At 43.3% G+C, this 13,678-nt stretch overlaps 1 protein-coding gene across 1 annotated transcript; it reads right to left on the bottom strand.

Moving 5' to 3' along the window:
* Nucleotides 1-3,466: 3,466 nt before the first annotated feature.
* On the bottom strand, nucleotides 3,467-6,093 carry LOC109901197 (zinc finger protein 112-like). Its single transcript, XM_020497250.2, has 3 exons — nucleotides 5,587-6,093; nucleotides 5,090-5,220; nucleotides 3,467-4,882 (listed from the first exon to the last, which is right to left on the bottom strand). The coding sequence occupies exons 1-3, from the start codon at nucleotides 5,873-5,875 to the stop codon at nucleotides 3,740-3,742; spliced, it is 1,563 nt and encodes a 520-aa protein (XP_020352839.2). The 5' UTR covers nucleotides 5,876-6,093; the 3' UTR covers nucleotides 3,467-3,739.
* Nucleotides 6,094-13,678: the final 7,585 nt, after the last annotated feature.

Raw genomic sequence — 13,678 nt, 5'->3', positions numbered from 1 at the left:
GAGCTTTTCAAAAGCCTTAAAGAAAGGCCGTGGTTTGTAGATGGGTAACAATAACAAATCAGACATTGAACAACTATTAAGCATGCTTAAGTTAATTTCCTGTACAAAAAAGATTTGCAGTTTTGAAACTACAGTAAAAGTGCAATAACTGCAGTTGACTGTGGTATTTTGGACACAGTAATTGAAGAATAACTTAATTATATTAAGTTATACTGCACTCTAACAGCAGTTGCATTGCAAAATTACTGCAGTCAAAAAACAAAGTATTTTGGTCGCAGTATTTGCAGCATACTGCAGTTATACTGCACTCTGACTGCAATATTTTTTGTAAGGGTTATGCTGTGGATGATGTATTAAACCACTCAAACATATCAAAGATGCAGTTGTCCTTCTCCACTGAGCTGCAGGAAAGGAAGGAAACTGCTCCGGGATGTCACCATGAGGCCATTGGTGATTTTAAAACAGCTACGGAGTTCAATGGCTGTGATAGAAGAAAACTGAGGATGGATCAACAACATTGTAGTGACTCCACAATAATGACCTAAATGACAGAGTGAAAAGAATACAAATATATATATTTCTCTCCAAAACATGCATCCTGTATGCAACAAGGCACAACAGTAATAGTACTCTTTTTGCTTAAACGCAAAGCCTTATGTTTGGGGCAAATCCAACACATCACTGAGTAACCGCCTCCTTATTTTCAAGCGTTGTGGTGACTGCATCATGGTATGGGTATGCTGGACATCGGCAAAAACGGGGTTTTTCAGGATGAAAAGAAACGGGATGGAGCTAGGCACAGGAATTTTGGGGGGGGGGACCTGCTTGTCACCAGACACTGGGAGAGGAATTTACCTTTCAGCAGGACAATAATCTACAACACAAGGCCAAATCTACATTGGAGTTGGTTACCATGAAGACAGGGAATGTTCCTAAGTTACAGTTTTGAATTAAATCTGCTTGGAAATGTACAGTAAGACTTAAATGGCGGTCTAGCCATGATCCTCTACTCCTTGACAGAGCTTGCAGAACTTAGAAAATAATAATGGGCAAATATTGCACAATCCAGGTGTGCAAAGCTCTTACAGGCTTACCCAATAATACTCACAGCTGTAATCACAGACTCTGGGTGATTAAAATGTTAGAATTATTCTTCCACTTTGACAGCATATGTCGTGTAGATCATTGACAAATAAATTACAATTCAGCCTCCCGAGTGGCGCAGTGGTCTAAGGCACTGCATCACAGTGCTAGCTGTGCAACTAGAGATTCTGGGTTTGTGTCCAGGCTGTCGCAGCCGGCCGCAACTGGGAGACCCATGGGGCGGCGCACAATTGGCCCAGCGTCGTCCAGGTTAGGGGAGGGTTTGGCCGGCAGGGACATCCTTGTCCCATCGCGCACTAGCGACTCCTGTGGTGGGCCCGAGCGCAGTGCACGCTGACACGGTTGCCAGGTGTATGGTGTTTCCTCCGACATATTGGTGCGGCTAGCTTCCGGGTTAAGTGGGCATTGTGTCAAGAATGCCCACTTGGTTGGGTTGTGTTTCGGAGGACACACGGCTCTCGACCTTCGTCTCAACTGAGTCCGTGCGGGAGTTGCAGAGATGAGACAAGACTAACTACTACCAATTGGATACCACGAAAAAGGAAAAAGGAAAAAAAACAACACAATTCAATCCATTTTAATCATACTTTATTAGAAAATTTGAAGAAATCAAAGGGGTGAATAAAAGTCTTCATGAAAAGTCCCATTATATGTTTATTAAACATAAACATGATTTAAATACAGAATACGAAAACTACATATACACGTCACAACTAAAAGTCTGCATGAACTTGATACTGCATTCATTTTCTCAAAGTGTTTTTGGAAAAAAATTAAGTAGTTGAATGGAAATAATGAAATAGGCATTTATGAACATTATATATCCTCCACAGTACAAACCCACTATGTAACAGACTTTTTAGGCTTGTATACATTGTGATATACACTGCTCAAAAAAATAAAGGGAACACTTAAACAACACAATGTAACTCCAAGTCAATCACACTTCTGTGAAATCAAACTGCCCACTTAGGAAGCAACACTGATGGACAATAAATTTCACATGCCGTTGTGCAAATGGAATAGACAACAGGTGAAAATGATAGGCATTTAGCAAGACACTCCCAATAAAGGAGTGGTTCTACAGGTGGGGACCACAGACCACTTCTCAGTTCCTATGCTTCCTGGCTGATGTTTTGGTCACTTTTGAATGCTGGCGGTGCTTTCACTCTAGTGGTAGCATGAGATGGAGTCTACAACCCACACAAGTGGCTCAGGTAGTGCAGCTCATCCAGGATGGCACATCAATGCGAGATGTGGCAAGAAGGTTTACTGTGTCTGTCAGCGTAGTGTCCAGAGCATGGAGGCACTACCAGGAGACAGGCCAGTACATCAGGAGACGTGGAGGAGGCCGTAGGAGGGCAACAACCCAGCAGCAGGACCGCTACCTCCGCCTTGTGCAAGGAGGAGCACTGCCAGAGCCCTGCAAAATTACCTCCAGCAGCCCACAAATGTGCATGTGTCTACTCAAACGGTCAGAAACAGCCTCCATGAAGGTGGTATGAGGGCCCGAAATCCACAGGTGGGGGTTGTGCTTACAGCCCAACACCGTGCAGGACGTTTGGCATTTGCCAGAGAACACCAAGATTGGCAAATTTGCCACTGGTGCCCTGTGCTCTTCACAGATGAAAGCAGGTTCACACTGAGCACGTGACAGACGTGACTGGAGACGCTGTGGAGAACGTTCTGCTGCCTGCAACATCCTCCAGCATGACCGGTTTGGCGGTGGGTCAGTCAAGGTGTGGGGTGGCATTTCTTTGGGGTGCAGCACAGCCCTCCATGTGCTCGCCAGAGGTAGCCTGACTGCCATTAGGTACCGAGATGAGATCCTCAGACCCCTTGTGAGACCATATGCTGGTGCGGTTGGTCCTGGGTTCCTCCTAATGCAATACAAAGCTAGACCTCATGTGGCTGGAGTGTGTCAGCAGTTCCTGCAAGAGGAAGGCATTGATGCTATGGACTGGCCCGCCCGTTCCCCAGACCTGAATCCAATTGAGCACATCTGGGACATCATGTCTCGCTCCATCCACCAACGCCACGTTGCACCACAGATTGTCCAGGAGTTGGCGGATGCTTTAGTCCAGGTCTGGGAGGAGATCCCTCAGGAGACCATCCGCCACCTCATCAGGAGCATGCCCAGGCATTGTAGGGAGGTCATACAGGCATGTGGAGGCCACACGCACTACTGAGCCTCATTTTGACTTGTTTTAAGGACATTACATCAAAGTTGGATCAGCCTGTAGTGTGGTTTTCCACTTTAATTTTGTGTGTGACTCCAAATCCAGACCTCCATGCGCTGATAAATTTCATTTCCATTGATAATTTTTGTGTGATTTTGTTGTCAGCACATTCAACTATGTAAAGACAAAAGTATTTAATAAAAATATTTAATTCATTCAGATCTAGGATGTGTTATTTTAGTGTTCCCTTTATTTTTTTGAGCAGTGTATATATCACAATGTCTGGATGCAATATTCTACCGAGGAACATTCAACACTGAAATCTGTTACTCTTGTTATTCCAAATGCATCTGTGAATCTTTTCTGATGGCGACAATGAAAATGAATCTTTTGTCTTTAATGCAGGGTTTGATCTAAATGTCAGAAGCTATCGAGTGGAATGGTTATTTTCTATGTTATAGAGTGGAATGGTTTTTCTGCTGGTGTGTCCTAAGGTAGCTCCTCTCTGAGAACCTTTTCCCGCAGTGTGTACAGGCGAATGGCCTTTCTCCCGTGTGGACCTTCAGGTGCATCTTCAGCTGGTCCTGGCGGGAGAACCTCTTCTCACACTGGGGGCAGCTGTAGGGTTTCTCCCCTGTGTGGACCCTCTGGTGCCTCTTCAGGTGGTGCTGGTGGGAGAACCTCTTCTCACACTGGGTACAGCTGAAGGATTTCTCCCCTGTGTGGACCCTCTGGTGACTCTCCACCTTCTGGAGGCAACTGAAGCCTTTGTGACAGAACATGCAGAGGAACCGTTTCTCTTTACTATTGCCTGATGTGGCTCGCCCTCCCTGAGCCTTGGCTCTAGCCCTGTCGTTTGAGTTCAATACCTGATCGAAAAGGACCCGGCCATGTGAATCGGAAGGCCCCATTGACGTAGACACTGTGTCGTGATCCCTGAATGCATGTAAAGGGGAGTGGGTTGCGACATTTGAATTTGTCTCTAAGCTTTCCCTGTAGTCTAAGAAGTCACTGGTGTTGCCCTGCGAGTGTCCTCCTAAGTGAGTTTCGTTTGCATTCCATGTCAGAGGAGTGTCGTCCTCCACTTTCACAATCATGTCATCTAAGACTATAACCTCCCGTTTCTTATTTAGGCACCCTTCAGAGTATACACTACTACTGTACCGGTTCCAGTCACCTCTCATTGGATTAGTCTGTGTATCTAAGTCCACAGATGTGTCACCAGGTATCATCTCAGTCTCTGTAGCGTATGAACAGGACGGATCATTGCCAGTCTGTAATGCATCACCTGAGTCCTGATGGGATAGAACCGGGCTCGGGTTACCGTAAAGTAAATTCTCAGAGCGGGGAGCAGGACAGCCCAGTTGCCCCAGCCCCATTAAAGTCTCTGTGTCGGTCTCTGACTTGAGTACGGTGTTCGGCGTTCCACTGACCTCCGTGATGCTACGTCGGGTCCTGTGCTGCGCTGGGGAAATGGTGGAATCATCCGTGGCTACAGGGGGCGCTCCAGTCTGGATGTCTCTGCTGTGTCGTGGGTCATCCTCTCCTTCAGACCTCTCCAGCTTGACCCCAGGACCAGCAGCTTCTGCATCTGCAGACTGATAAGAAGCGAGGAGGTTATTACCAGTACATGAGTAGAATTTTATAAATATGTTGTGAGGAAGTCTCACAAGCTCCACTATGGCAGATAAATGATGATGTACAAGTAAGCAAGTGAATTCCTAAGGGAAGCCTTTCTGAAATAAATGAGCCACATTTGATTTACAAAGTAACTATAATTTGTAATGCAACACTATTACACTGACCTCTATCATGATAACATGCTGGGTTGAGATTCCACTCCCCTCATCAACAGTGATTGGTTGGTCATCTCTCCATGTATTGTGTCCTGCTGGCTTCACAGAGATCCTGTGGCCTCCAGTGAGATGTCCTTCACCTGAGAGTGATTGGAGGAAAAGAGGTGGTTATTTGAGCTATTGTCAATGCTATTCACAGTTTTGACACTGTCTACAATTGGCAAGGATGTAAGGTAACACTTCTCATAACTTCATGATATACTATTTATTGACTGATGTATTATGTTACATGCATCATACTGTTTTCATTGAGTAAATAATAGGAAATGCAGTTAATCAAGAATATGGTTAGAATATGAAATTGTGTCTATCGTAAGGTAGCTAAATAAATAAATCAGGGGAATTATTGCATTCAAGCCAAAAAACTGATCAAGACGCATCTGAACACATGTGCAGAGGGGAACGTGGCGACAGGTACTGAACTGTACATGTTATGCTAAATGTACCTCTTGCCATTCCTCTGTATCGGTCCAAGATCTTGACACTACTCGTAGTACTCCCTGGGACGATGCGCTCTCGCATCGTTGTCCTCTCTGCGCGCTCCCGTGCCACCTTCATTTCCAGTAGCTGTAGTTTCCTCCTCAGTGCCCCGTTTTCTTTCTGGCTTTGAGTTATTTCCAAACGAAACACTGCATAGTCGTCGTCTACGAGTTTACAGATGTCTGCCACGGCTGCATTCGCTAGCACCTCCATAATGGAGGCTATTTGAGTGTGAAAAACCATACAGTTAGCCATTGTTAGCGTTAACCGCTAGCTAGCTTTACTTATATAAAACCTATAATTTAAGTCCTGTTTCCAACGCAATTAAACACTAACTTGGGTAAGGATGTGATGCTGTGCAGTTAATTTAGTCATATGTTGAGTTCTAGGGTGTTAATAAACATCTAAATACAACAATAAAACGCTAACTTGGAAAGTATTGTTCACTTCCGTTTACGGTTTTTTCTTGGTGTGGTTTTCCGGCAGATCTTTTTAATTCCGGTTGGCATCCAATATTAACGTTGCATTACCGCCATCAACTGGACTGGAGTATAAATGGGAAAAGTTCAAAGGAAAAACCTTGCCAACTAACCCAACATTCATTAAAAACCCACCTCCCATTCCACTATGTTGACCCTATCTGATCCTACACCACGCCGACAGCCTGAGAGGACAGAACACTATCATTCACCACACGGTGTAACTCTTCTGTAGTAAATTATCCTAATCCCAAGCACTTCTCTGCAGCTGCCACCACAACACCTATTTTCTGTCATTTACATTCCATTCCTGCGGTACAGTTGATAACCATGGAATTGAACATTGAAAAGCCAACCGTATCTTTCGTTCGTCGGCCTATCGCTCTGTTCTGGCAAAAGTCTACTACTCAACGGGAGCCTCTTAGGAACCCTCACGCTTGACCCATCTTCACTGCCTCAGCAAACAACACCTTCTGACTGGATACTTTGTTGCCTTATGCTGCCCTTCACAGGTCGGAGTGTTAAATACACATTTTGTTCACGGGCCTGGGTGGATGGAACCCTTTCTCTCAAAATTCCCTGAAGTTCTTCTGCACTAACATCTCTGACACCCAAAAACTTCCCTGCAGCTGCTACTACAAAATCAATCTTCGGGGATTTCCGTTACGTCTTTGCTGTACAATTAATGACCATAGCAATAAACACCAAGAAGCCAACCTTACTAAAGCACAAACTGTTGGGGTCACTCTGTACTGGCTTACTACTCACAGGAATCCTCTCAGGCTCCCTCACCCTTAGCCCTTAGCCCTCCATCCTCTACTTTCCTCACTGCCTCAGCATGACACTTTCTTCACTGCTCTATACCTGGCAACCTCAACCTGTCTCACTCGCACAGGACATTTCTGATCCCCATCAACATGGGCACCCCAACAATTGACACACTCCTTTATCCCACTGTAGGGGGTTCAGAACAAAAGCTCTCACCGGATAACTTACATATCCTAACATTACTTTATCAGGTAATAACTCTGTATCAGAACTCTAAAGTACCAACAGGGTCACTTCAGCCTTGCGTTCTCCACCGGGTCTGCATCACACCAAATGGTGCGCCCCTTTACACTGAAGAGAAAGAATCTTATTGGTTGGCATCATAAGGTACATTTGAGTCATTTAGCAGATAATCTTATCCAGAGAGACCTACAGTTAGTACATTCATCTTAAGATAGCTAGGTTGGACAACCACATAGCACAGTCATAGTAAGTACATTTTTCCTCAACAAAGAAGCTATCAGTAAATTCAATAGGTACTGCTTATTACATTCACATAAAATCTCCTATGATCAGTATCTTTCAAGCCGAGTGCAGACTTGTTTAGAAAGAACAGTGTGTTAGCAAGAATAGAGTAGAAATGAATGGCCGTTCCATTTGATTTCAATGAGTTTTTTGATATGGTGGGATATGCAAAATGGATCAACTTTAAGCACCTCTATCACCTCTATCAAATGTTTTGGCAATCAGGTCCAAATAGTCCCTTTCTGACCACTTCTACCATGTGTAAAGATGTATAGAAAGCTTCCTTCATTCAAATCAAAAGCGGTGCAGTTAAAAAGTGATTGAAATCAGATGGAACGACCCACAAATGACTATTCCATCTACATCACCTCAGTAAGGTAAGTATTCAACTGTCCTTGTTCTAGCCGAAGTTGACCGTCTCTCTAAAAACATTTACTCAAGCCTGTTTCAAATGACAAGTTAGCAAAGGGTTAATGAGGGGTATGTGGTTAATTACCCTTTTTACCCCAAGACACTTCACATGATAACTATAATATGTCAGCTAATATATCCCCTTTGTAAATCAAATAAAATCAAATGTATGCGTCACATACACATGGTAAGCAGATGATATTGCGAGTGTAGTGAAATACTTGTGCTTCTAGTTCCGACTGCAGCAATATCTAACAAGTAATGTCTAACAATTCCACAACAAATACCTAATACACACAAATCTAAGTAAAGGAATGGAATAAGAATATATAAATATATGGATGAGCAATATCAGAGCGCATAAGATGCAATAGATAGTGTAGAATACAGTATATACACTACCGTTCAAAAGTTTGGTGTCACTTAGAAATGTCCTTGTTTTCCTTGAAAACATACATGAAATGAGTTGCACAATGAATAGGAAATATAGTCAAGACGTTAACAAGGTTATAAATAGTGATTTTTAATTGAAATAATAATTGTGTCCTTCAAACTTTGCTTTCATCAAAGAATCCTCCATTTGCAGCAATTACAGCCTTGCAGACCTTTGCAATTCCAGTTGTCAATTTGTTAAGGTAATCTGAAGAGATTTCATCCCATGCTTCCTGAAGCACCTCCCACAAATTGGATTGGCTTGATGGCACTTCTTACGTATCATACAGTCAAGCTGCTCCCACAACAGCTCAATAGGGTTGAGATCTGGGACTGTGCTGGCCACTCCATTATAGACTTCCCTAAATAGTTATTGCATAGTTTGGAGCTGTGCTTTGGGTCATTGTCCTGTTGCAGAAGGAAATTGGCTCCAATTAAGTGCTCTCCACAGGGTATGGCATGGCATTGCAAAATGGAGTGATAGCCTTCCTTCTTCAAGATCCCTTTAACCCCGTACAAATCTCCCACTTTACTACCACCAAAGCACCCCCAGACCATCACATTGCCTCCACCATGCTTGACAGATGGTGTCAAGCACTCCTCCAGCATCTTTTCATTTTTTCTGCATCTCACAAATGGTCTTTGTGATATGAACACCTCAAACATAGATTAGTCTGTCCATAACACTTTTTTTTCAATCTTCCTCTGTCCAGTGTCTGTGTTATTTTGCCCATCTTAATCTTTTCTTTTTATTGGCCAGTCTGAGATATGACTTTTTCTTTGCAACTCTGCCTAGAAGGCCAGCATCCCGGAGTCGCCTCTTCACTGTTGACGTTGGGGCTGGTGTTTTGCGGGTACTATTTCATGATTCTGCCAGTTGAGGACTTGTGAGGCATCTGTTTCTCAAACTAGACACTCTAATGTACTTGTCCTCTTGCTCAGTTGTACTCCGGGGTCTCCCACTCCTCTTTCTATTCTATTTAGAGCCAGTTTGTGCTGTTCTGTGAAGGGAGTAGTACACAGCATTGTACAAGATCTTCAGTTTCTTGGCATTTTCTCGCATGGAATTTCTCAGAACAAGAATAGACTGACGCGTTTCAGAAGAAAGCTCTTTGTTTCTGACTAATTTGAGTCTGTAATCGAACCCACAAATGCTGATGCTCCAGATACTCAACTAGTCTAAAGAAGGCCAGTTTTATTGCTTCTTTAATCAGGACAACAGTTTTCAGCTGTGTTAACATAATTGCAAAAGGTTTTTCTAATAATCAATTAGTCTTTTAAAATGCTAAACTTGGATTAGCTAACACAACATGCCATTGGAACACAGGAGTGATGTTTGCTGAGAATGGGCCTCTGTACGCATATGTAGATAATCCATAAAAAAATCTGCCATTTCCAGCTACAAGTCATTTACAACATTAACAATGTATACACTGTATTTCTGACCAATTTGATGTTATTTTAATGGACAATTTTTTAAACATTTTCTTTCAAACAAGGGCATTTCTAAGTGACCCCAAACTTTTGAACAGTAGTAATGCAAGATACGTAAACATTATTAAAGTGACTAGTGTTCCATTTATTAATGTCGGCAATGGTTTCAAGTATGTATGTAGGCAGCAGCATCTCAAAGCTCAAACCACACTGCTATGATTTCTCCCCATTGTGGAGACTCCTGAAGGGATCTTCCTTTCTTGTAGTGGTCCTCATGAGAGCCAGTTTCATCATGGTGCCTTTATGGTTTTTGCGACTGCACTTGAAGAAACTTTTAAAGTTCTTGAAATGTTCCTGATTGACTGACTTCATGTCTAAAAGTAATGATGAACTGTCATTGCTCTTTACTTATTTGAGATGTTCTTGCCATAATATGGACTTGGTCTTTTACCAAATAGGGCTCTTCTCTATACCAGCCCTACCTTGTCAAAACACAACTGATTGGCTCAAAAGCATTAAGGAAAGAAATTCAAAAAATTAACAAGGAACACCTGTTAATTGAAATGCATTCCAGGTGACTACCTCATGAAGCCGGTGGAGAGAATGCCAAGATTGTGCAAAGCTGCCATCAAGGCAAAGGGTAGCTACTTTGAAGAATCTCAAATATAAAATATATTTTGATTTGTTCAACACTTTTTTTGGTTACTACATGATTCCATATGTGTTATTTCATAGTTTTGATGTCTTCACTGTTATTCTACAATGTAGAAAACAGTACAAATAAAGAAAAACCCTTGAATGAGTAGGTGTTTTCAAACTTTCAACTGGTACTGTGTATATATACACTGTTCAAAAAAATAAAGGGAACACTTAAACAACACAATGTAACTCCAAGTCAATCACACTTCTGTGAAATCAAACTGTCCACTTAGGAAGCAACACTGATTGACAATAAATTTCACATGCTGTTGTGCAAATGGAATAGACAACAGGTGGAAATTATAGGCAATTAGCAAGACACCCCCAATAAAGGAGTGGTTCTGCAGGTGGGGACCACAGACCACTTCTCAGTTCCTATGCTTCCTGGCTGATGTTTTGGTCACTTTTGAATGCTGGCGGTGCTTTCACTCTAGTGGTAGCATGAGACGGAGTCTACAACCCACACAAGTGGCTCAGGTAGTGCAGCTCATCCAGGATGGCACATCAATGAGAGCTGTGGCAAGAAGGTTTGCTGTGTCTGTCAGCGTAGTGTCCAGAGCATGGAGGCGCTACCAGGAGACAGGCTAGTACATCAGGAGACGTGGAGGAGGCCGTAGGAGGGCAACAACCCAGCAGCAGGACCGCTACCTCTGCCTTTGTGCAAGGAGGAGCAGGAGGAGCACTTCCAAAGCCCTGCAAAATGACCTCCAGCAGGCCACAAATGTGCATGTGTCTGCTCAAACAGTCAGAAACAGACTCCATGAGGGTGGTATGAGGGCCCGACATCCACAGGTGGGGGTTGTGCTTACAGCCCAACACCATGCAGGACGTTTGACATTTGCCAGAGAACACCAAGATTGGCAAATTCGCCACTGGCGCCCTGTGCTTTTCACAGATGAAAGCAGGTTTACACTGAGCACGTGACAGTCTGGAGACGCTGTGGAGAACCTTCTGCTGCCTGCAACATCCTCCAGCATGACCGGTTTGGCGGTGGGTCAGTCATGGTGTGGGGTGGCATTTCTTTGGGGGGCCGCACAGCCCTCCATGTGCTCACCAGAGGTAGCCTGACTGCCATCAGGTACCGAGATGAGATCCTCAGACCCCTTGTGAGACCATATGCTGGTGCGGTTGGCCCTGGGTTCCTCCTAATGCAAGACTATGTTAGACCTCATGTGGCTGGAGTGTGTCAGCAGTTCCTGCAAGAGGAAGGCATTGATGCTATGGACTGGCCCACCCGTTCCCCAGACCTGAATCCAATTGAGCACATCTGGGACATCATGTCTCGCTCCATCCACCAACGCCACAGACTGTCCAGGAGTTGGCGGATGCTTTAGTCCAGGTCTGGGAGGAGAGCCCTCAGGAGAACATCCGCCACCTCATCAGGAGCATGCCCAAGCGTTGTAGGGAGGTCATACAGGCACGTGGAGGCCACACACACTACTGAGCCTCATTTTGACTTGTTTTAAGGACATTAGATCAAAGTTGGATCCGCCTGTAGTGTGGTTTTCCACTTTAATTGAGTGTGACTCCAAATCCAGACCTCCATGGGTTGATAAATTTGATTTCCATTGATAATTTTTGTGTGATTTTGTTGTCAGCACATTCAACTATGTAAAGACAAAAGTATTTAATAAAATAATATTAAATTCATTCAGATCTAGGATGTTTTATTTTAGTGTTCCCTTTATTTTTTAGAGCAGTGTATATATATATAAAAATATACACACATATATACACACACAGTGGCGCAAAAACGTATTTAGTCAGCCACCAATTGTGCAAGTTCTCCCACTTAAAAAGATGAGAGAGGCCTGTAATTTTCATCATAGTACACTTCAACTATGACAGACAAAATTAGAAAAAGAAATCCAGAAAATCACATAGTAGGATTCTTTATGAATTGATTTGCAAATTACGATGGAAAATAAGTATTTGGTCACCTACAAACAAGCAAGATTTCTGGCTCTCACAGACCTGTAACTTCTTCTTTAAGAGTCTCCTCTGTCCTCCACTCGTTACCTGTATTAATGGCACCTGTTTGAACTTGTTATCAGTATAAAAGACACCTGTCCACAATCTCAAACAGTCACACTCCAAACTCCACTATGGCCAAGACCAAAGAGCTGTCAAAGGACACCAGAAACAAAATTGAAGACCTGCACCAGGCTGGGAAGACTGAATCTGCAATAGGTAAGCAGCTTGGTTTGAAGAAATCAACTGTGGGAGCAATTATTAGGAAATGGAAGACATACAAGACCACTGATAATCTCCCTCGATCTGGGGCTCCACGCAAGATCTCACCCCGTGGGGTCAAAATGATCACAAGAATGGTGAGCAAAAATCCACGCTGTTAAAGAGAGATGAACGTACTTTGGTGCGAAAAGCGAAAATCAATCCCAGAACAATAGCAAAGGACCTTGTGAAGATGCTGGAGGAAACGGGTACAAAAGTATCTATATCCACAGTAAAACGAGTCCTATATCGACATAACCTGAAAGGTCGCCCAGCAAGGAAGAAGACACTCCTCCAAAACCGCCATAAAAAAGCCAGACTAGGTTTGCAACTGCACACGGGGACAAAGATTGTACTTTTTGGAGAAATGTCATCTGGTCTGATGAAACAAAAATAGAACTGTTTGGCCATAATGACCATCGTTATGTTTGGAGGAAAAAGGGGGAGGCTTGCAAGCCAAAGAACACCATCCCAACCGTGAAGCATGGGGATGGAAGCATCATGCTGTGAGGGTGCTTTGCTGCAGGAGGGACTGGTGCACTTCACAAAATAGATGGCATCATGAGGAAAATAAAATTACGTGGATATATTGAAGCAACATCTCAAGGCATCAGTCCCGAAGTTAAAGCTTGGTCGCACATGGGTCTTCCAAATGGACAATGACCCCAAGCATACTTCCAAAGTTGTGGCAAAATGGCTTAAGGACAAAATGGCTTAAGGACAACAAAGTTAAGGTATTGGCCCTGACCTCAATCCTCAATCCTATAGAAAAAATGTGGACAGAACTGAAAAAGCTTGTGTGAGCAAGGAGGCCTACAAACCTGACTAAGTTACATAAGCTCTGTCATAAGGAATCGGACAAAATTCACCAAACTTATTGTGGGAAGCTTGTGGAAGGCTACCAGAAACATTTGACCCAAGTTAAACAATTTAAAGGCAATGCTACCAAATATTTATTGACTGTATGTAAACTTCTGACCCACTGGGAATGTGATGAAATAAATAAAAGCTTAAATAAATCTGAATGCACAGAGATACCATGACGAGATCGTGAGGTCCATTGTCGTGCCATTCATCC

The sequence above is a fragment of the Oncorhynchus kisutch genome, linkage group LG12, assembly GCF_002021735.2.
Source record: "Oncorhynchus kisutch isolate 150728-3 linkage group LG12, Okis_V2, whole genome shotgun sequence".
In the NCBI taxonomy this organism is placed as follows: Eukaryota; Metazoa; Chordata; class Actinopteri; order Salmoniformes; family Salmonidae; genus Oncorhynchus; species Oncorhynchus kisutch.
Note: the sequence above shows the minus strand (reverse complement) of the source record. Positions and strands in the feature narration are given on the sequence as shown.